Source organism: Corapipo altera, unplaced genomic scaffold (assembly GCF_003945725.1).
Source record: "Corapipo altera isolate COAL_440 unplaced genomic scaffold, ASM394572v1 63, whole genome shotgun sequence".
NCBI lineage: Eukaryota > Metazoa > Chordata > Aves > Passeriformes > Pipridae > Corapipo > Corapipo altera.
The window spans coordinates 4,718,323-4,743,201 of NW_020884928.1; the positions used below are offsets into that span (position 1 = coordinate 4,718,323).

At 35.1% G+C, this 24,879-nt stretch overlaps 1 protein-coding gene across 2 annotated transcripts in view; it reads left to right on the forward strand.

Annotated features, from left to right (window-relative positions):
- MINDY3 (MINDY lysine 48 deubiquitinase 3) overlaps window positions 1–24,879 on the forward strand; it is a 52,638-nt gene that overhangs the window by 12,575 nt on the left and 15,184 nt on the right. For both annotated transcript variants that reach the window (XM_027658691.1, XM_027658692.1), the window contains exons 5-10: window positions 1,781–1,832; window positions 3,711–3,825; window positions 4,245–4,318; window positions 4,767–4,846; window positions 10,182–10,252; window positions 11,443–11,523. In XM_027658691.1, coding sequence (XP_027514492.1) covers window positions 1,781–1,832; window positions 3,711–3,825; window positions 4,245–4,318; window positions 4,767–4,846; window positions 10,182–10,252; window positions 11,443–11,523 — 473 coding nt within the window. The remainder of the gene's footprint in view (window positions 1–1,780; window positions 1,833–3,710; window positions 3,826–4,244; window positions 4,319–4,766; window positions 4,847–10,181; window positions 10,253–11,442; window positions 11,524–24,879) is intronic.

A 24,879-nucleotide genomic window follows, 5' to 3' on the forward strand; every position in this document is an offset into this window, starting at 1 on the left:
TGGAGAAGATATTGTTACTAATGCAGAGTTGTGTAACCACTAGTGCAAAAGAATAAATTTATTTCTTGCTTGGCTACTGTTCTCAATAAAAATAGAAACTGGCATTGTCATAGTTGGTAGGACTTAAGAGATGAGTTGGGAGGATAAGGGAGTATTACAGATACAGTTCCATATGGCAGGCTACTGCTATTTGGGAGTTAATTATGGGGATATATTTATAATAAACCCATGAAATATGGTTAGACACAGCATGATAGAGTATCATTTTGAAGAGTTTCTATACAGATGAATTTCTCATACATCTCATGTTCTCTTGCTATTAGTTCTTTTTCTTTCCACTAAGTATTGTCTCTATTTACCATTGTTTGGGTTATGTATAGCTACACTTCTCTTTAGAATTTCTACTTCTTTCCCTTTATTTCAAATAGTAATTCTCTTACCATTTCACTCTGTTCTTTAGTAACAGAATGAAACTGCCTGTCATCCTGCTGTGTGAACAAAAGGCGGATTCGAGCACACTTACTGAATGCAATAGCATTTTTCATCTGCTTTTGTGGTGTATAGCAGTGACTTGTTGGCCATGTGTTGGCTTTAGTAGTGCAAGTTCCCAGGTTCAAAATTGCTTTATATGATGTAGTCCCTCTAACTTTCTGCTTACAAAAACATATGTTCTTGAAGCAGGTTTAGTTTCTGCAGCATTTTCTGCAATTTGGATTAATTATTTCATATTTTTTTAAGTCTAGTTTTGCTGTTGGTAACCAAATTTTATCAATTCCTTGTAGTTTTTCTACAGATAAAAACTAACACTCTTAAGACTGCTGCTACCATATTTCTGAAGTAGAAAATTAAAGTATTCTATTGCTGGAGAATCAGTTTTATTTGCACGTAGGCAAATCAAGTACATCTTTCAAAATACAGTTGGAATGGACATAAAAAGCCCTTTCTGGAATCTTGTGGTAAAATTTGATCATTAGTATTAGCCCTAATGGCTTCAGGTCTTAACTAAATTGTATGCACTCAAATTCAGTAGCTAGATGATGAGACATTGTTTAAATATTCAGCATAAAGTGGCCTCCATCAGAAAGCAGATCTGTTTTGTGTATTGTTCTACTAGCAGAAAGGTAAAGAAAAGATAAAAGAAAGGTATAAAGCCTGTGTTGAACTTGGGAAGACACTAATGCTGTATTTTTTTTCTTTCTTGGGCACAACACTTATTTGAAAGGCTGTTTATTATTAAAAGAAAATAGAATTTGTTTAAAAACAAAATGTGTAACACTGTATAGAATAATTCTACTCATTTGTAATAATGAACACTAAAGGGAAAGGAGCCTACTAAATTTTAGTAACAGAAATGTATATTTGAAGAAAAAATACAGCTTACCTACATTAACAAAATGATCCAAATAATTATGCTTGCTTTTTTAGGAAGAAATACTTCTTGCTGACCTGCCAAATTGTACCTTAGTATGCATATGCTTAGTGACTTGGTAACAGCCACGTTTTGTACAAAATCAACAGCTTAGTATTTGACAAATATTTCCAAGGCTATACACTCCAGTGGCTTAGTGCTTTTAATAAATCGATTAGTCCAAATAGAAATGTTCTCACTAATTTGTATGCTGGAATCTTAATGTTGCAGTAAATTAGTTTATACTAATCAGTTAAATGTCAAGGGAGGATTAAAAATATAATTAGAGCTTGAAAGTATACTAGCTTGCTGTGTGTATCTTGTGTCATTTTTTTGCCATGTGTAGTGCTGAAAAGTGTCTCTTGTGTATAGCTGCCTTGGCTGTCGAAGAGCTTGGCTTTGAGCGATTTCATGCATTAATTCAGTAAGTAATATGTTGGAACATTTAAAATACAATATTTTGAAGTTACATTAATATTCACAGGCCTGAAAGGGGTATGTTGAGGAACTTGGTGTGTTAAACTTCAGGTTAAACTTGGATTTCAAGTTCTGGTTTGGGGGTTTTGGTGGTTTTTCTTTGCATTTTGCCGTTTGAAATGGAATATTATTTTAAGCGTAAGTATTGGGCTTTAAAATAAAACTGGAGCAATAGTGGCCAGATAGCTTGTGCCTTTCAAGTATGTGAACACAACCAATTAAGGTTCACATTTAAGTTAAAGACGTTAATTCTCTATATTTATGCACTATGTTCTCAGATGTTTCTATCTCAAATATTTGTGATATATGTACTAAAAAAAAGTCATCTAGTATTTTTCTTGATTTGAGATACTATAAGAAACTTTTGTAAAACTATTTCATATGCAAGACTCACACTTTAAAAATTGTTTTCTTTTTGGGGTGTAAATAGAGAGCTCACAGTTCCAGTGAATTTATCTTTAAAGGTAACAACCTTTTATTTTCAGAGTGGACAAATAAATTCCCAAAGAGGAAATAAAGAACAATAGAATTCCAGAAAACACCTGAGATGGAAAATGTTGCTAACTGGAACTGAAATTACCATTGCTTATCGTATCATTTGTAATTATAATTTATTTTTTTAAACTCATTGCTCTATAAGGAAAGGAGAAAGGAGAATATAAATTTTTTTTAACCTTATCAAAACACTGATTTCCTGCCCTCCCTCTCTCTCCTACTCACTCCCTCAATCTTTGGACTTGTGATACCCACTTAATTTTTCTGTATTTCTCACTGGAAATGAATGCTCTGGCATTTGCTTTTAGAGCAAGCAGAGCAATGGATTTCAGAACTGGCTTTGCCTTGTGTACCTTGTATGCCATGTATACTCCACTGATGCAGAAAAGTAGTTTAAAAATCTCAAGTACTAGCCAGAGTAAACCTATCTGTGGATATATTTTTGCAGATGTTTGTTTCTTTTGTAAACAAAACTTACTAAAAGTGCAAGAAATCAAAAAGAAAATAATATATCTAAGTTTGTGTAAGATAAGCAGATCTAGTTCAAATTAATAAAAACTAATGTCCATGTTCTGAAAAGCAGTATTTAGCTCAAAATATCCCAAGAAATAGAAAGTGTATTGCTTCACTGGAATCTTGATGGTTATTTTCCTTTCCTCTATTTTTATTTTACTTATTCCTTTCAAACATATGATCACATGGTGTTACCTTGTCATCCAGGCAACCACCATATTTTGCAACCAGATAGTGTCCCAAATGTTAATATACCACTTGTGGTTGTGAACATTTTACTTTTTCCAAAGCTAGAGTCTAACAAAGTTAAATTCTGATGGGAAATATAATAATTTCTTCAAAAGCCTGGAAGATAGTTTTACCTGGTTAATTAGAAGGGAGTTTTTTCTCTGCTGTTTATGGGCTGAATGTCTTTTAGAACACGTAAGGCAAATGTTTTGGTGACATACAGTCTATTTGCAATTTCAGTAACAGTGTTTTGTAGAATTACTGGTTCAAGCCACCCAGCTCTTTCACAAGTAAATGTATCTTCATGGTTAGTGTTTGCATAAAAAAACCACATTCATTTTTGCATATTGCTCCACAATTATTTATCATCTTCTGATGGGTAAATACTAATGACTCTATGACAGTTATAGTAACTTCAGAACAGCTGCTCTGCCATTTTGTATATAACAGCAGATCTGCTATGACTTGGATATTTTCATATTAGGTATTAGTAGTTCTTGTTTGTGCTTTTTGACACTATTCTAACGCTTCATCTAAATACATTCTTCTTTTCTGCTGTTTGTTTGTTTGTTGGTTTTTTTATCTTTAGCAAACGAGCATTCAAAAGCTTCCCTGAACTGAAGGATGCTGTTTGGGATCAATATTCAGCATGGACAAACAGATTTGGAGTATTACTCTTTCTGTATTCTGTAATACTGACAAAGGTTTGTGGGTTGTTTGATATTTTTTGTGTGAGTTTTTTTTATTTCTTTAAGAGGAAATTTGATTGTAACCCTTTTTCTGTAAAAGGTGAACAATAAACTGATAAACTAAGTCAAATCTAGATAAATGTATGGAATGGTATCTTCATCCATGTTGCTGTACATTTCCAGCTAAAAGGCTTGAAAAACTCAGTCCTTTGCTTTTTGGGTTTTGGTTTGGTTTTTTCCTTTTCTGACCTGAGAGAATTACGTGTTTTGGAAACATCCTTCCTTATATATATATCAAGAGAAAGCTGCCCATTTAGTTATCAATTCATATAAGAACATCAACCTCCTAATGTTTTACTGTTGAATTCTGTTGTTGTATAAATATTTTAATTTGTTCCTTCAGATAGAAAAAAATATTTGTAATTTTTCTGCAGGGTATTGAAAACATAAAAAATGAAATTGAAGATGCAACTGAGCCATTGATAGATCCTGTTTATGGTCATGGAAGGTAAGCTGCAAAATATGGTAGCTACCACTTAAAATAACTGCATGGGCTAATTTTTTGTTTTTCTAACTGATCATTCTTTTGGAAAATCACTGACATGACACAGATTCAATTATAACTTTAACTAAAGCCACACTGAAAATTGTGTGCATTTTTCACTGCTAACTCCATTTAGGGCATCAGTTCTGAGGAAATACTTCTGTTATTGCTGAATTTCAGAGGAATAATTCTCAAATTCGGGGCCACAATTTTATATGAAGTTTTTAGTTGAAAAATGGAGATGACAATTAGTGTTGCTGAATTACAAACACATACTAACTAATGGCAAATAGTTCCAAAATGCTTAGCTGGGTAGTGCAATATATTTTTCATTTGTTAGACATAAACACATTTTCAGAAATAAATTAAACATCCCTTTTAATTTCTTATATAATTTCTTTCTGTTATATAGCCAAAGTTTGATTAACCTGCTCTTGACGGGACATGCTGTTTCTAACGTGTGGGATGGAGACAGAGAATGTTCAGGAATGAGTAAGTTGATTCTAGTTTATGCTTGTTTGTAATTTTTACATACTATGAGACGCTGACCTACTGATTTGGAGTATGCTCCATTTTTGTTTGGACAGTCTCTTTGCTTACTGCCCTTTGATTTAAGCAGACTTCAAATGGAAATAAAACATCCTTGCATGAAATTTCTCATGTTAGTATCAGGAAATAAAGGATTGTCATCTACAAGTTGAAATTATAGGGTACCTGATGACCTGGATGATGGAAGGGAGTGCAGTCTCTGCAAGTTGGGATGGTTGACCAGAGTGCTGGGGACAGGGCTGCTATTCAGAGCAACCACATCAGACTGACAGGAACATCATGAAATTCACCCCAAGTCCTGCATCTGGGATGGAATATGCCCATGTAACAGGACAGGGCAGCACTGACTGGCTAGGAAGCAGCTTTGTGGGAAAGGACACGAAGTCCTTTGTGGGCAGTGAGTTGCACAGTCACCAGTGTGCCCTTCTGGCAAAGAGGGGCAACTGCATCGTGGGCTGCACTGGGAGGAGGGTAGACAGCAGATGGAGGGAAGTGGTGGTTATTTCCCTCTGGCACTTGTGGGACAACCTCTGAGTGGTGACCTCTGGGCTCCCCAGTGCAGGAAAGACATGGACATCATGGAGTGAGTTCTGTGGAGGCTCACCAAGATGATTAGGGGGCTTTTGGTTTTTCACATTTCATCTTACAAAAAGGTCATCTGAAAGCAGAAAGAGTTCGAATTTTGTAAGTGTTCATATCTTCTCTCTCTTCAAAGAGACATCTCAGTCTCTTCAAAGTACATCTCAGCATGTTTTTACAATGATTTTCCATCATCTCAGTCATCACTGAAAATACTGACTTGAACTGAGGTTCAAAACAGGTCCATTAAAGACGTGACGTTAAATGCTCTGGTTTGACAATGAATGAGTAGTATAATCTCCTTTGAGACGTTTTAGACTTGCACTTGATTATGATTCCCTACAGCCTGTATTTTTCGATGTATAGAATGTCATTTGGGTATTGTATCTAACATTTTTCTGTTTGGTAGACTTCTTACCAGGGCATTCAGGATGGATTATTGCAGTGTATTATTGATGAGCCAATAGTGGCTGCTTTTTTTTTGTTTGGTTGGTTTTGTTTTTTTGTTTTTTGTTTTCTTCCTAGTAATGCAAATTGATCACTAACCCTTTAGAGCTTAAAATCATCCTTTCTTGTGGGTTTCTCCTCAAGCTTTTTATGTTGTTTTTGCTAGGGTAATGACCCAGTTTTCCCTTTTCTAGTTTTCTGACAATTCTTGTATCTTTGATATGTAAGGTAATCATTAGTGCTTCAGAGACTGACTTTGTCTAGCTACTTGAATATTATATAATGAATTTCATTAAGATCTCCAAGCTTGAACAGACTTGTCTTATTTGCAGTTTTTTAGCCAATTTTATTTTTTTTTTATGGCCGACGGCATTATCTCATCATTACTTGTCTTGAGTATATAAAGGTATATCATATACCTTTTTGTTAATTAAAGCAGAGATGGCTTTCAATACTTGTGTTTTCTTTATCGCATTTCATTTTGTGTTTTATCACTCAATTCCTACCCTGATTCCTGCTGCGTGTATAAAACATTGTTGTCACTTATCCCCCCTATTTCTAACTGAAATTTGTTGTCATTAGCCTTCTGGGTTTTATCTGTGTGTTCTCTTAAGTATTTTTAATTTCCCCTTTTTGATAGTTAGATTATTATTTATCATTCTGAATTTTTAGATTATGATCAATCAATCTGAATCGTTCTTGCAGCTTTCCTTTACATTGGGATAATTTTCTCTTCTGCAATTCAGTAAACTGTTTATGAAACCTGTGAGTTCATTCCCTTTTTTGTCTTTCAGATTATCTTTCTGGCAGACCTTATTCCACAGTTCTTCAAGTTGGAATTCTTTCCTTTTCTGAGAATGCTGAACTCATTTTGCACTGAGTAATATTCCACATTTAGATTCTCAGTCAATTCTGCCCAGAATCCAGAAGCAGAATTCCCAAAGAATCATCTGTCTCTTTTTGGTGGGAGCACAAAATGACCTTTAGTACGTCTTGAGGCTCTGGTGTTATGTGACCTGTTAGTTTTTGACCAGTCAAGTAATTGGGCTTTAATATTGGGAGCTTTCCATTTTCTTCAAGCCCTTGGGATAATTATAGTCCAAGCCAGCTTATTCACTGTCTTAAGTCTCTAATCATATCTGTTATCAAGTGATCAAGAGATCTATCAAGTCAATCAAAAAGAAGGAGCAGCCAGTACTGTTCACAGCTTCTTAGACAAGACTAAATTTTGGATGCATCTAACAATCCTTTTTGTCATCTTTTTTCTTCCATCGTTTCTTTTGTATTTTGTGTCTCTTTGTAGCCTTCAGCCTTTTTCAGGCCAGTGCTGTGAGTTTCTTATCTGGAAGAGTTGCAGATGTCGAAATAAAAAGGACTGAATATGTTTGGTGACTTTTTTATTCACAAGTTATCTGAAGTCACTTGACCTCTTGTTCAGCTGTTTAGATAAGCAGTTTTTAATTAATAGTAAATAATTAAAATAGTTTATAAACCACTTTAAAGGTACTGTCAGTAATTTTAGCAGTGACAAAGAACATACTGAATTGCAAACTTGAGGAATTACCAGGTAGTTTGCAGATTGTACTTAGAGCTCTGACTTTTACACTACTGCATATTTTCCAAATACAGTAGGAGTTATTAGCTGGAATTGTTCTTGACCACCAGTGGTAAAAATACCTCTTTTTTGACTATCTACATATTCTCTTTTAAACCTTTCTTCTTATTGTAGTTGCTTCTCCTGCCACAAATATCCACAGTGGGAAGATATGGGGAAGTAGATTTTTTCTGCTTTTTTCAGGACTGTTATTCTTAAGTTCAGTGTATCAGTTTCCTGTGAGTTCAGATCAGGCTGTAACTGCTTTTCCCAAGCAGTGCCGGGAGTTTGTGGTGTTTGGTGTCGCCGCTGGGTGGCGATGTGCCGGTGCGGTTGGTACCAGAATCCTCACCTCCGCTTGGGCCTGACTTTTTTTAAAGGCTCCGGTTTTCCATCTGTTTAAAAATTTGTGTACTTCCTAAAATACTTTTCCAAAAAAGAGAAACTAACTTTCTTGCAAGGGGCATACTTACTGATTTTCTTAGGTGATCTGTGGTGTTATCAGATCTGTTCCAGGGGTCTATTCTCTTTGTGGAGTGAGGATATTCACAGGATGAACTTTGATTTAGGACAGCTAGTCTTCTTTTTTTTTTTTGCTTATAAGTCATCCAGAAGTGATTTTTGCTTTTGTGTCTGTCTTCTCCGTTGGCTAATTCTGAAGGAGGCATGAGTAGACACCAATGACTACAAGCTGAAGTTAACCTAGTAGCTTCCAGACAGACAAACTATTCAGGATATTCACACTCTGTGGCTACTGTTGTACCCAGAATCCCATCTTTCTCCTTATCTGTCACAGTTCTCATGTAGTTATCTGTCAGGGAACAAAGTACGTGATAATAGAATCATAGAATCTTTTTAAGTAATTCTCTGAATATTAAATACTGTTTATATGTGGCTTTATTGTTCTGTTCCAAGCATTGGATCCTAAACCTGAAGCCTTTGTTTAGCAGACTGAACCTTACATTGATTTTTGTTTTAGAGAAATACATGTGATATTTTTAAGAAATATATGTGATGTGTAAAATTATTTCTTAAACATACTATTGGTTACTTTTACCACTTGTTTCCTGTCACTGCACATATAAATGTACTATTTCTGTAGTACATTCACTACAGAATAGTGATAGCTATTCACTAGTTTGAAGGATCCTTCACTATTTTTTTTTTTGGTTGGGCTATAGTTCCTCTTGCTCTCGGCTCAAAGAAAGGATGAATTGCCTCAGTGTATGGCAATTTATAGCAACACACCTATAAGTCAGTGAGATAATGGGGTTCTGCAAAGTATTTTTGTGCACCCCTGAATTAATTCCAAGCAAATTTGAAGATAATCCATGAAAGCACAGTTTCAGATCAAAAAATTTCGCACTGCAAGAGCCTTTTAATACGTATAGCCAACACTCTAAGGAAGGAGTTGTGGTTCCAGGCCACAAAGGTAGTGAAAAAATTTGTAAGTTTTTTGGGTTTTGATTTTCAGAGTTGGATGAATTTTTTTTCACTTAACAGTAGAGGGAAGAGTTAAACCACTACTATAATAATTGTTCTGCGCTGTTGCAAAATTCAGTAAGCTTGGAGTTGGTGAAGGGAGCACAGCATACCATGCCTAGTGCTGTGAGTTACAATGAAATGCAGAGTTGATTTCTTCCAGTCCAGAATTTTTTAAGATTTAGAATGGTTTCTTACACTTGCTATTGTCCTGAGGCTTTAGCTCTTAAAGACTTCATAGTTTTATGCTGTTGTACATGAATCATCAATGTTAAAAAATATAGTTGCAACTTAGTGTTTTAGAGGGAACTTTCAAATGCGAAAGTCAGTGTTCACTGGAAAAAAAGGAAATCCAGATCTTATTAAATTGGTCATGATGTATGTTTCCAGGTATGTGTTGGTCTTGTTTAGGCAGTGTTTGGGGACCTAGCAGAGCTGTTCCAAGCAGACAGTACTTGCAACTGTTGAGATGATGTATATGTAAGCCCAGACATTCTTCCAAATCCTTATAATTCGTTTCAAAGCTTGAATTTTGAAGTACTTTCTCGTTCTTTATTAGAGAACCTCAAATAAGGCTCTGTAAGTGCTCTTTCAATCAGTAGTACATAAATATTTGAGCTATTCCTGACAGCTGTGTGTGTGTTTGAGAGTTCTATGATACATTAAGTGGAAGTCAGTGCAGAAAATCAAATTAGTTTTCCTACTAATGAAACTATTTTTTTGCAAAATTGTGTTTTATTACTCAGAATGTGAAATGTTTAGATAAATATGGCCAAGGAACTCTTAAAAAAAAAAAAAAGAAGAGGGAGGGAGGAAGAAAAATACATATGTGCATATATATGGGATTTTTTCCTCTCCAAGATAGCTGTTTTTCGTAGGTTTTTCTGAGAATAATTGTGGTGTAAGTTGAAAGTACTTCATCTCCTACTAATTCCAAAAATTTTTGAAAAGAGGCTATCAACAGTAAGCTTTTAAAACCATGAGTTTGGCTCTTACTTTATAGAGAGGGAAGTTATTAAACCTTTATAATTTTGGTTGTACCTTAATGATTTGCCATTGTTGCTAAAAGTGCATGCCTTAAAGTTATTACTTGACTAATTTTAAAAATAAGAAAAATGGGTTAAAATAGGATTTGCAGATTTTTCTTGAATAAATGTTGTGTTTTGTTTTGAACAGAACTTCTTGGCATACACAAACAGGCAACAGTAGGCTTTTTGACGTTGATGGAATCTCTGAGATATTGTAAGGTAAGCTGTTTTCTATGTAAGTTAAAAATTTTATTTCATTAAGGTGTTGGGCTTTTTTTAACAATTTTATTGAAAGCTTTACTATGTACAATTTGAGATCTTAACTTTCAAATTATGTTCAAATTAAAACTGAGACTAATATATTAAAATAGTAGAAATATAATAAAATTGTTAAATGCATCTTATTGAGTAAATGTTGTTTGATGCTACTTAAATTAGAACTTTATTGCACTCATTTATTATAGCTAATTAGAAGCTTATGTTTTTACTGAAATAACTCTTAATGCAAGTTATGTAGATGGTTATAAAACTGTGAGGTTCCAAAGTGGCTTGCTGTCGTGAATGTGTTTATCTCTGAACATCTGAAAGTAACTGATGGACACCCTAGTCCATATTGTTTCTTCCTGCTGTGACACAGAATCTCTTGATTTTAGGTTCTTACTTGAGAAATTTTGTACCTTACTGTTGTGGTTTAACCCCAGCCAGCAGCCAAGCACCATGCACCCACTCACACACTGCCCCACCAGTGGGATCAGGGAGAGAATCAGAAGGGTAAAAGGTAGAAAACTTATGGGTTGAGATAAAGACAGTTTAATAGGGAAAGCAAAGGCTGCTTTTGAAACAGTGTTAATACTCTTTATTTCAAAACTTTTTTGGTTGTTCTTTGCTGTCTTTTCAATCTCTGTTGAATTCCTTTAGCTTAGCTCAGGGTTAAAGAGGTTAATGTAGTTGGCAGAACGATGATGTATTGACTGTAACTAGCTGTCCCTTCATTTATTAAATAAATGTCAATTCTGAATTGAGTCATCCAAAACCAGCTAATAAGTCAAGAGGACTTCTACCTCATTTAGCATCTGATTATAGTATTGCTAAGCACAGGAGTAGTGTGCAGTGTTCAGAGCGTGTCACCAAGGTTGAAGTGAAGGATATCATTGATACCACAGTCTTATATATGTCTGATGTCTTATTTATCCTAAGCTATGTTAATTATCCTAAGCTATGTTGTTTTCCAAGTCAAACAGCAATCGGTGATCAAAATTAGAACCTAAGTATTTTACACAGTTATGTCATTTTATTGAACATATTATATTAGTTGTCAGAGCACTGACTGAATTTTCATTAACTTGGTCACTAACTAGGTGACTTTTCTGGGTTTGCTTTGTGTTTCTGATTTTGTTGTGTCTTTTTAGGTTGGTTCCTATTTGAAGTCTCCAAAATTTCCTATTTGGATACTTGGCAGTGAAACACACCTCACAGTCTTCTTTGCCAAGGTATGTTAGATGTGATTTTTGGTAACCTTGGGCAGATAAACACCACATAAATTCAAAGTACAAATCTTGCTACCGTGTGAGTTTCATGTGGCTTTAATGTAAAAATATTGTCACCAAACCTTTCAATTAAGCCCTCCCTTGAAAGTAGAGTTGTTCACATAATTTAGCAATACCTCATAAATTTCAGTGAAGTCTTTTGGTTTTAGCTTAATTTATTGGGCTGGGGGTGGGGTATGCTTTAGAACACCATGCTTGGGGTAAGTACTATCTTAAATTTCTACAGTGCAAGAGAAATATAAAAAGCAAGTAGTTAGTATAGGTGACTTTAGCAGTTTAATCTTCCTAACACAATTTTTAATCTATAATGATAGTTGGTTGTTCTAGATTAAAAATAGATATCAGGACTGTTGCGATATTTCCTTATATTTACATTGTCAGGTATGTAATCTGTGAGACATCCTTTTGAGAGGACCTCTCAGTTTAAAATCTTAGACCAGGTTTTCCAAGGAGACAAATTCTGTTTATTGGACAACTGCAAGTTGTTTTCCCTACATTTTATTTTTATAGAACACTTGTTTCTGATTAAAAATTTTATTGACACTTCGAATGGTACTTACTAGTGTATTTATACTTCCCTGTACTTAATACCTTAAAAAATTAATATTTTAGATATAAATCTTAAAAATAGATAGTAAAACATATGACAAAGATAAAGCTATGAATTTTTGAGCTGTTGAATTTCCTTAAGTAAAATTTTTGCCTAATCTTTAGAAAGACAACACAAATGCTAAGATTTTTCTTACTAAAAAACATATAAACCCCCACAAGAAGCTTCTGTGAAGTAGTATTCATTTACCTTAAATTAAAGCTTAAACTTAAATTTAAAAAAAAATCTCTAAAATTAATTAGCCAGTACTGCACATTGACTGTGTTTTGCGAATTCTGAATCCCTAGTGTCTGATAAATACTGTTTCTTCCCCACTCTGTGAAAACAGAAAAATCCTTATACTCCTTTGAATGCCTATTTTCTGCGTTGCTCTCTCCCCAAATGGTCTTTCCCAGGAAAGCTCTTTTCTTTCAATTTTAAAATTTTATCCATAGTTTTTCTGAATTATACCATGGAAGTCAGTACCCTGTCATATAGACGGCAGTCTGATGTAAATAGGTATAATCACTCTGTTATACCAGTCTAGTGTACCTGTCACAAATGTTATTACATCTAATGTTTACTGTCTAGAGTGGCCATGTCCAGGTAGAAATCCATTTCTAATGCTTTCTTTTAGGATGTTGGGGACTGTTTGCTGGGTTTAAAGTAACTGGGTATCAATATCTGGTGTCTTTAATTGGTTTTCCTTTGTTCACTGAACTCTGCTTAGGCTGTGGAAAACTTCAGCTTGTGGTTAGTATCTTAGGAACTAAAAAGCAGAATAAGGAATTGACACAGTCTTGGCAAAGAATTCCCTAGGGTTTTTTTTTTTTGTTATTATTAAACAAAGCAGGAGCTGAAGATGTGTAAAAGCTCTTGAGTGCTTGAATTTGCATGTCTGACCTCACCCTTTGTAAAGTAGTGGTTGTTGAGCATTTCAGGTGGAGCAGAGATATTGACTATAGTGGAAATATGAATCACGTTGGCAGTCCATTATTGTATCAATTGAAGCTACATGCCAAAAACTACAGGAAGAAACTTGAATTAATTGCCAATGGCTAGTCAGCAAGATGTTAAAATAGCATGTGTAGTTGTGTAGATGGTGTTTGATACTGAGGATGTAGCTTCTAGTTTGATGGCGAGTTTGATTACATGAGAAAGAAATTTTCAGAATGGAAAGAAAAAAAATTAACTGTGGAGTCAAAACCAGTGCTGATAAAGCTTTTTTTTTTTTTTTTTAACTTAAATTCTTTCAAGCTGTGTATGTTTTACAGGAACCTAACCCTTATGCTTAAGTAGAAGAATGTTAGGCAACTATTAAGCATAATAGTAGTCACTTTTGTCATTAGCTGAATAATTGGGTCTAGAAGTCTAGAAACAGCAATCTTCCTAGGCTGCTGTCACTATGGACAAGTAGCATGGGAAAATGAGGGAACAGGATGATCTTCACTGCTATCCCAGGGACTTTTCATGAGCGTGGAGGTTTAACAAGCAAAAGATTTTACTCAAATTCTGCATACTACCCTACTTAAAAAAGCTGGCTGCTGTTCTTTAATACTCAGATTTTTTACATTTGATGAATGATAAACATTGTGGAATGAATGATAAACCACCTTTTCTATCTTGGAACATTTTGATTTAAATACTGTAGACATCTATTGCTGAATGCCAGAATATATTTGCACTTCTCTAAATGTGAACCGTTCCTCTGTAGCTGTGACTGTGAGAAATGTTTTTCAGTCATACTTTCTAGAATAATTAAATCTATTCGTAGCTGCCATTCTAAAACTTTCTGTATTTTCAATGGATTGTAATAAATGAGCAAAATGAAACACAGTATCTTTGAGCTGAAGGTCACACAACTTAAAAGTGAAAAAAAAAAATTAACTAAAGTATGTAATTTGGCTTAAGTTCTCTTGCAACTGCTGCTGCATGAAATAGCCTTAAATGGAGACAGCTGAGTCATCTCCTAGTTTTAACAGAAGTCTGCAGTGGGTCCGCAGTTTCTCCCGTTACTAAAAGAACAAGTTTTATTCTATCTGCATGATCTTCATCTCCATATCTTGTTTGTCATAGCATTTCGTACATACCAGAGTTATTAACCTCATTTTACTACAAAGAATCAGATGTAGAGAGAAATATCAAGAAATAATTTCTTCCTTAAAAGTGCAATTTTGACTGAAGCACATTTTGTTGAAGAGAATATCAATAGTTTTGCTACCTGACACTTAGTTGACCTGTCAGCAGCCAAATAATTTTTTGTAGTTAGATCTTTTGGAAAGAAAATAGAGTCTGGAAACATCTGAAATGAAACCCCACATCTTCCATGTATTAATTTTTAAGGTTGACTGTCTCAGCCAAAAGTACTACAGCACATTCTGCTGATGAGTGTGTTATGAAGTCAAAGGCCACGTGAACATCTGTATTACCTAAGTAGTTCTTCAGAACTCTAATACTCTAATGAATTAATTAGTAATTAATTATTAAGTAAGTAGTACAATCATTTTCTTTCAATTACAACTGTGTGTGTGTAAAGTCAGAAAGTTTCTTAATGCTCAGCAGTCCAATTTAACATTTTCTGAAAAAATTAGCATGACTATTACTCTTAGCAGTCATGGACTCTGCATTTTGCAACAAGGTAGAGTTTCCCTGTAAAGGTGAGTATGTAGATTCTTCATAGGCAACTAAATCAAAGCAGCCATCATTTCTGCCTCTCCCTGCCCTCCCTTCCTTTCACTGAATAGGGAAACTTTCAAATGGCCTCAGTGCAACAAAAGCAAACAAGATGGCTTTCAGTCTGACCCGCTGAGGCAGATGGTGCGAAGGCAGATATATGGTATTGTAAATGTCCTCTAAAAATCAGCTTTAAGACTACAGGGTTTTTTTATTTTTTTGTCTTCTTTATTGTAGGGAAGAGGAGTGAGAAGTGGGGCAGCTCTATTTAAGGCTGTGATGTTTTTGATGAAATGCTGTATGGGCAGTTCTTAATTATTTTTATGATACTCATAACATAGGAAGTTATGACAAGCTGAGACTATTCAGAACTTTAAGGAATGTCCAAGTGTGGTCAGACACTTTATAAAAGAATACCAACAGGTTGAAATGTTATGCAAAATATAGTAAGAAAATGTTCCAGTGCAAACAATAGGAAGACCAACAGCAGGTTAACAGCTGCTTTCTGAATACTATCTGCTGACATGCAAATCCACACGGTCTGGAAGTTTGAATTCAGACTCTTCGAAAGTGAAAAGAGAGCATGGAATGAATGTCTGGTGATTGAAACTGTCTGTGGGGACACTTCAGCTGTCTAAGTTTTAAAAAATTCCCTTAGTTTGTGTCTAGGTTTTGGAGCACACAGGACACAAGAGAATTGGCTATCCATTTTCAGTTTTGGCATTGTAGCATTTCTAGACATGAAGAATCACAGTTGGCAAGGGGCACCTCAAAATAAAATACTTCTGAAAGGTATATACCCTATTCTAGCTTTGTGAGCTCACAGAGCTTAATTTTTTCTGCTCTTTGTGGGTCTACTCCAATTTTACTTGCCATGAATTTGTTCCTGCTAAAGGTGGTTCTTTTTATGAACAGGCACTTCTGGACAGTTTCTTTATTGATTGATTGGGAGGTTTTCTGTGGGAGAATTTGTGCTTTTTTCATTCATGTAAGTGATTTTCAAACCAGCATTATCAAGTAACTTTCAGATTTTGTCTGCACTTTTTGTTGTAGTAAAAGGGACTATATGTGATGCAGCAGTGTGTGGTGGCATATTTGTTTCTAATGAAACCAGTTCATGATATCAATTTATCCAAAGTCATTGTGGTTTTATCTTCTCTGAAGGTAACAAATCTGGAGTATTGTAATTTCTTATGAAGTCTCTGTATTTCTTTTGTTTGTTTGTTTTAATTAGACATGTACTTTTGTTTTTAAGTGGAGGTGGCTTTCATGAGAAACTCCAGCCATCATATGATTTTTGACTTTGCTCGGAAGAAATATTTGTTTCCTTTTATTTTCCTGTTTCTCATGTTGTTTGAATGAGTAGCCAAACTCTGATAGCTGCTAGGAAATACCAGATCTCCCTATATGCTCGTAGTTTTTGATGGTCTGTACTTCAACTTTACTAAAAGAATTTTTAAATAGTGGAGAAAGCAAAGCTCCTCTGAGTGGCTATACCAGCTTTGTACAGAACATATTCTTTTTCACGTCTTGCACAAAGTTAGGGAAAGAGGAAAAAGGTTGTGAAGACCCAGGTATGCCCTCTCCAGTCCAAGAGATAAAGAACTAATTCTGGTTTTGCCACCTCCCTGGCATCCACTCAGGCCTACAAAGTGTCTTGGAGAACTCGACTTCCAAGAAGAGCAGAGATATGCTGAGGATAACAGAAAGGTTGAGTGGGAAGATTGAGGTTTATGTCTCTGGTAGGCAGGTGGGGCTGACCTGCAGAGCTAAGGGGTAGGGCTCATAGATCACTGTGCTATAAGAAATTCAGTAATGCATATTACAGAGGCCAAATAATGTTCTAATGCTGGAAACACTGTGATGTTGACATACATTGGTACATCTTAAATCAGAGAGTCAAGAGGCCATACTAAAGTTTCCTGGATTTTTAGTGGACCTGACTTAGATTTTCAAGTTTTAGGGTCAGTGGTCACTCTTTCTTCCAGAGTCAGGCAGGACTCTAGGTGCTCGGCATTTTTGGATGTTTCAGGTATTATTAGAAGGATGGAGTGGGATATGAGTTCCTGTCACACAGTTATAAAGAGACCTTGAAATGGAGATCTAGATGCAGAGATTTTATTTAGGTTTTAGCCTAATATAGTAGCTAAAAATATTGAACTAGGAAGAACAAACCATAACCATGGAATCTAAGATCTCATGACTGACTTTTATCAAGACTGGAGTACAATCGGATACCTGTACATGTGGAGGAAATTGTATGTAAAAAGTATTAGAGAGCACTTTGGTTGTCCTCCAGTTCCTGAGGTTGGGTAAAAAAATCTGTGTCTTTGAACAATAGAGAAATGAATCTTTGGGCAGTGGTGGGCATTTTGACAATTTGTGGCAAAACTCTGAAGCGAGAACATTTAGAAATTAGGTCCAGATTGTATTGCTCTTGTCAGAAGTGCTGTGCATCCCATAATAATGAGTAGCAATTATGAGGACTTGCTGCTCAGATCATAAAGAGGTAACTCAGTCATGAGGTTTTGCATTGTTTGTTCTTAGACACAGAAATTGTAGTGTAGAGATCATTAAACTGAGAGACACAAGACTCTGCATGTTAATCCAACCAATTATTTGGGATTTACCTTCCTAAAAGAGTTTTATTTGCTGTGTTTACGCCAATTGTCTGACTAATTTCAGCTATTTAGTCATATCTGTATTTTCTCTAAAGTTTTAGAAAATTTTTAACTTTCATCCCATTATATACAGCTTTCACAATGATCATTTAAGGGCATTTTTTCATGGTTGACTGGTACAGACCATGAAATGTAATTGTATGTGCCCCTAAGCAAATAAGCAGATTACTTCCTTTTGGGAAAAAACTTCTCATCCATCTGTTTTCTTTCAGAGAGGGAGGTTCATTTTTTACATGTGAAGTAGCTGAGAGTAGGTCTGTTTGGATACCACTTGTCATGTGTTTGTTTGAGTTGTTCCAATTTTTGTGTCACTGAAAAGAATTCATCCTGAAATGTTACACATTTTGATACTGTTCTGTGCTCAGGTAGATGAGAACACCTTTGTACTGACTCAGGGCACGAGCCTGGATGAAAACTTGTAAAATGGGATGCAGGGAGTAGTTCTAGCAGTTCCAGTAGGAAGTTTTTATCCACCAAAATTTAGGTTATAAAAATTCAAAATAAAACACTACCACCTGTTGAATGAAATACCCTTTGAAATGAAGGAAGGAAGAAGGCCTGAAAGATGGAAGTCTAGAAAGCCAGTGCAATGCAAGAACCTTTTCTAGATCCACAAGTGAAAAAATTAATTACCTACAAACTGCTAAGCTCTCAGTTTAATATGTTGTAGGAGCACTTCCGAATTGGAAAACTTAGAAAGCAAATATGCCTAAGTAATGACCATGAATATCACATTGAACATTTTTAGGATATTTTTAGAGTCTCCTTAATCATTTTAAGCCTGTTTTAAATACAGTTAGGATGAAAAGTGATTCTAGAGGTCATCTATCAATTCACTTTTCCAACTTCCTAGTTCCCTTCCGAGTGTTTGCTCTGTTGACCTTCCCCTTGCTGAATATGCATCAGTTGGTTAAAAACCAAACTTTTGTCTGATTTTTAAAGATAGTATGGGAACATATTTGAGACTAATGTACAGTCATCTCCATGAGAAGTATTTTGACAGTAACTTGTCAGCTAGCTGGCTCTTTTTTCAGTTGAACAGCTTGTAGTGGTGAGCGTGTAAAGCACATGTTGTAAAAAGGGCAGAGAGTGGTATAGAACTGGTGGATCACTTACTCCTTGTTCATAGCACTGTCCTGAGGAATACTTTTTCTTTTTCGTCATATTAGAATGTATGATTTTCATGTAAACTGAAATTGGGGATTGGAAGGTAACAGATTGGGTCCTACCCCATAGGAGTACTTATTAGCATCTAGAAGGAGTTCCAGCCTCCTATTTCTGGAAGGAGGAGGGTATGAACAACATCCAGTTTGCATGTATGTTAGCCTGTCAAGTGAAAGACTGATATTTAAAGAAATACATTTTAGTTGTTTCATTCTTTTTGGTAGACTATGCAGAGTGGCTTGCAAATAGTAAATATATCAAAGAAATTGCTAAATGCAATTTTATAATTTATAAGGCACTGTATCAAGTAAACTCTGAAAGTATTGCATAGAAACAAAGGCTGAGAACTTGTATCATTCTGTATCCCTTTTAGGTGTGAAAACAATGTTGGTTCCAGCTATATTTGATACAGTAGCGAAGACATTGGGCCTGAGTCATCACATGACGGGTAGATATTCTGTTTTTGAAATCTGGAGGAAAGACATACTGGCTCATTGTTAAAACACAATTAATAAATGGATAAGAGTTTTTAATAGTATTGTAGTATTTAAATATCAATCAAATTGATATTTAAAGAAATGTTGTATAAAAAAATGTTATTTGTAATTCCAAATCAAGTGAAAAACAGAATACTGATGGCTTTTTCCTCCATCATTTGGTTTTTCCACTAGTCAGGTGCCCTCACCTTTCCAGGTACATGTCTCACTTAATTCTGACACAATTATTTTATTTTCAGCTACATAAAATAGCAAAATATTGTTTCTGCTGTTGCTGGGGTAGCAAGGCAGTAGGGTGCAGCATCCATAGAGAACTCACCTGAAGTTTCCTTAAAAACACATTTTGTAATATAATGTCCTCTTGAATGTTGTGTTACTTTTTTCATTCCTGCTGGGGCACCAAGCATATCCACCTCACTTAATGCATTAACATTTACCACTTGATTTTGCATTTGGCACATGTTATGTTTGTAGCTATTGCAGTCTGCTGGTAATGTTCTGAAATTAGGTATTGTTTATAGTTAATGTCTGCATAATTGTTTTACAATGACCTTCCTTCGGTGGGTCATTGTTGTGGAATATTACGAGGCACAACTTGGAATCCTTCCAGTGTCTGATAGTGAATGAGTTAATGGTTAGTTCATAGTAGATCTTGGTGTGAAAAATAAAGCTCTTCTTAGTAAGCCCTTTGCTTGTTTGGATGTTTATGTCTTGGTTTTTAGTGTTCAAAATTATTTTACACTACACTTTAGCTTTCTGCATGTGTACTTCTTAAATTTCCCCAAAATAATAATACTGTCCTTCTTATTTGAGCCCTCTGATAGTGGAGGAGGTATTATTACATTCTAACCAATTTTCAGTTTGTTCAGTATTTGTGAGTAGGTGGAGGGGAGAGTCATAAACTTCTCATTGATTCCCTCAAAGGCCTTCTAATGTCTTAGACCAAAAACTTTGACTTCAATAAATTTAGTGCATTTTCATTTCCCACTAGTTTACAAGTCATTGAATGGTACACAAACAGTTAGGAAAAAGACATTAGCTTAGTAGTTAATCTGGCAACAAGTGAAGAATGGGAAGAAGGGTGTTAGTTTTATGCAGTAGAACACTCCTTTCCAGAAATTCTGTAAATGCAATGGTATGCTCCAGTGTTCATATCAGGCTTTGACGTGATGGTGTATTTATGAAGGAGATAAGGCAGAGGTCAAAGATGCTGTTCTAGTCATAAGATGCAATCTCAGCAAATGGAGAGGGGAAAAAAGCTGAGTTTTGTTTCCTTTTTTCTTTTTTATTTTATTTTAACAAATGTTTGTATGCATAGATGTCAGAGTTTCTAAACCAATGCAGGTCAGTAAATAAATGAATTTAGGACAGCAAATAGTGTATTTGTAGTCAGGATTATCTTCATGCAACCATTTCAGAAATGGAATTTTAAAAGAGAAATGTTACTGAGTCATTTCCACACAGAATTTTTTATAAGAGCCCTAAAATCTAAACCACTTTCTTCCAAGTTACCTAATTTAATATGTTTATAGTATCACAATGAAGAGACTTTATAGGCAAGTAGAATGAATATTCCATGTACCTTTAGATGAGGTAGTAGATAGATGTCATAAACCTTGATAGTGCCAGGCTCACGCCAGTCAGCCTGCAGAGTCTTTGCTCTACAAGCCATCTTCCTTTTTATTTTACCTTACCTTTTAATTGCAGCCTGCGAACTGCAGATTTTTATTACTGGATAATGATACTGGGAACACTATTTTTCCCATTTTTATTTAGACTTATAACTGGGACTCTACTATTCACTATGCTACCAAACAGCAGTTCCAGCGTGTGAACTGATTATCTGCCTGTCGTATCTCTTGTTTGAAAAAAATTAATCTCCATGAGTGGCTGTTAATCCATGCACACGTTATAAATACATGTTCTAGATTGATTTCTCAGATTCTTTCTTTCCCTTACAGTTTTTTTTCCTGAAAAAAAAAATGTCCTGAAGGCATTAATGTATTGCAGAACTTTGGAAATAGAGTTTTAAATATAGTTATTGAATGCCTAATAAAGATATTTTTAAGTGAAGTGTTCTTGGGCTAAACAACAGGGAAATTATTTTGTGGCCATTTTCTCATTTTCTGTTTCTCTGCATATTTTTTCTCCAAAATGTCTGAAGACCAGATGTTCTTTTTGAGCAGGGCACCATGTATCCTTGAAAGTGGAGGCTGACATATTTTTTTATTCTTTGTTCAGCCTGCTTTATTCCCATGTTCCCAAACCCTACTGGGATAGATGCAGGGAACTAGAAACAGTGAATGAGACTGCCAACATACCATATGCTTCAATAATAAAAATATACTTTAAAATAGTAACTCTTGTGGTCCTGTTCTGAAGCCATATGCCAAGTTCTGCCTTTTGCAGAACTCGCAAACTGCCTAAGAAATGCGTGACACGACAGACTGAACTTGTATAGCGAATCAGTGTCATGATACTTAAGATAATTTTATGAACAGCAGGAACCTAAATCAGTTTGGTTTGTAGCTGATGTTTGAACCACACAACCTTAATGCATATGAGAGCTGTTGAATCCCCAGGACCATTGGGGTGAATCCATATACAGCATCTGATTTAATCCTTTACAAGTACAAACACAAAGACCTTTAGTAATCCATTTCTAACCACTTTTTAAGAAGTATTAAAAAATAAGTTTTTCATCCCTTTATTGACTCTTTTCATACCAATAGCAACATTTTTGTGTACAGAATAACATCTTTACCTCTTTTGATAAGGCAGCTCTACTTTCAGGTTAGGATATATGTGAATGAAAGAATTGAAAGTCTAAACATGGAAGGAGGAAAAATATACCAAAAAAAAAGAGGGGGACAAGGATTATCTGTGGTGGAGGAAGTTTTGAACTCTTCCTAGCAAAGGTGAAGCATATCTATTGATATTTAAGACTTTGCCTTCATTTTCTGTCTTTACTTCTCCACTTATATAACATCGGAAGTCACATCTGAATAATATATTTGTTTGTTTCTAAGACTGTAGTAACCTCATTTCAATATTTAAGTGCATTTTTCCCAGTATTGCTTTGTTTTATATAAGAGTATGAAATCTGTTTTCTCTTTGTAATTTGTGTTATGAGTAGTCCAATGCCATTTTCGTTTACCAGTGGATTGTTTACAGTATCCTTATATACTTATACATTTATATACGTACTTTAAAAATAGCTGCTTTATGTTACAGAGTGGTGCCAAAGTTGTCAGTCAAAGACATAGATAAGACACTTAGATATGGAAATACTGAAACAGCTCAGATGTACTTAGAAAACAAGTTCAGTCACTGCCTACGTGTAGTTAAGAAAGCTCGTAATTGGTGTGAAGTGAGATGGGCTTTATCAGCTTTAATGAAAAAAATCACCATTTTTGTATTAATTAAAAGAATGATACTGTTTTTCATAGAAGCTAATTGCTCTATTCTGCTGCTGCTGGAATTAGCTACCTGAAATACCACATTCAAATATGAAACTCAAAGGCTACACTGTTTTAATAATATGTGAAACTGTGATGTTTGTGAATATTTAGTGTTTTCTCCATACATGTATCAGCACATGTACATATAAAAACTTCACAAAATGCTACTTACTGGTACTAAATTACAGTGGATTACATGACATTATGAATATATTGCTTTCTTCATTGCTTCATAGAGCTCACATGTAAAGACATAAAATATTACTGTTAGGATAATTAACCAGGCTAATAATTGTCCTTTAGAAGCACTTTTGTCTTATTTGAGTTATAAAATAGTAATCTGGTCTGTTTTCAAAAACATTTCATCATTTCTGGATTAAAGCAAACCAGAGGGTTTTCGTCATGCCAAGAGAGAATTATGTGGTTTAAGTGGGAAACTGAGCACTGTAAGCTGGTTTCCAACATTAAGTGCAGCTTTTAGTACTGTGAGAACTGTATTTAAGAAGATTTGAATTTCTGCAGTAAATCTTCACTGGCTTCAAACTTCACTATCAAATGTTCCTGACATACTTGTTCATTTCCCACATCCTTATTGTAATTGCCAAATAGAACTAGTATGTTAATACCACAGATTGTATAGCAATCAGCTCATATCTATAGGATGAAATAATATTAGATATAGAAATAGTATAAAATGCAGATATTAAATTTTTTACATAGAAAAAAGGTAACATGATAATAGAAGCTAAAGTTAATACTGAGTGAATAATATTGTGAAGGTTTTGGAAGTTGTAAAACATGGAATTTGCCCACTTACAGCTTGATCCCTTTTAGGCAACAGATAATTTGAGAAGCTCCTTTCAGATTAGACTTGTGACTGGAGGGTAGTATGTAATTTAGTAATTAGATAAGAATTCTAGTAAACTCAAATTTGCTGACTCCTTGTCCATAATTCCAGTAATATATTTTTGCTTTCAAAATAAAGACTTTGTTCTGTATTGCTGAGCAAAACAAGCTAGTGACTAACAAAAAGACTACCTAATCTTTATTGATTTACAATATTGTCTTGTAATATGTCTGTCAAAGCAAGGAACATGTTGAAGAAGCTCTTATTTTTTTAATGGGTCAACAAGTGAATTGTTGCCTTCTTGTAATATTTTAAACTAAATCACAACCGTCTTTGGCAATATAACTGTTAACGTGTATTCACTCTACTTTGAGTTTCTCTTATTTTTTAAAAACTGCACTACTGTGGCTTTTTTTCTTGGCTATCTCATTAAACCATCCTCTCCCACAGGAATGGAGGATATATTGTGATTTCTATAACTTGAGTGTATGTTAAAAGCCCAGATTTCCAGATGGGTAGGCTGACAGGGTCTTCAGATTCCTGTTATTAGTTCTTGCTCTGTTTGCTTTTCCTCCTCAGCCTCACCTCACCTTTGGATCAAGTAGGCTCTCTTTTCTGTCAGGGTAGTATGGATGAAGGTGAAAAAGGATTTGAAGAAGTAGTCCACATGTAGCATTTCATTCTGCCCTATTGAGAACTCTCTTCTGTTCTCAGCAAGGTACTGCAGGTCCTGTGGAGTAAATGCAGTCCTTTCACTCTTACAAGACAGCATGCAGCTGGTGCCAGTTTGCTTCTTTTTAACGGCCATGTTGCAACAAACTGCTTACCATGAATGTTTCTCCTCCCACCACATTTATCCCTTGATGAACACTTTGAGATAAACTGTGTCATCTTTTTCTGGTCTGAATTACAAGGCCTCTATTTTATTTTCTGACCCCTGATAAGAACTCAGCTACTTTGGGTGTGGCGTAATTCCTTTTGTGCCTCTTTCCTCTCTTGTTCAAGGAAAGGAGTTTCTTTTGGCATTTTTTGAATCCCAGATAGATTCATAGCCCTTCTTCAAGGCTGAGGAGGATACAGTATATGACATTTAACATGTACCATTCTGAAGTGGCTGCAGAGTTCTTGTATAGTGACAGATGAGTCGAGGACCTTTCCTTTAGTTCCTCTATATACAGCTCTCAAGGGGGGAAAAATCTGATACTCCTTCAAGTATTCTTTGGCTGTGTTCCAGTTGTTTGTCATTTTTTTAATGCCTTCTCTCATAGAAGATAATATGTAGCAGAGTAATCTCATATTCCACTGACCAGCACAAGAAAATAATTGTAAGCAGTCTGTACAGGATACTCCCATCACTGCTACAACCATGGGCCAGTGACCATCCAAA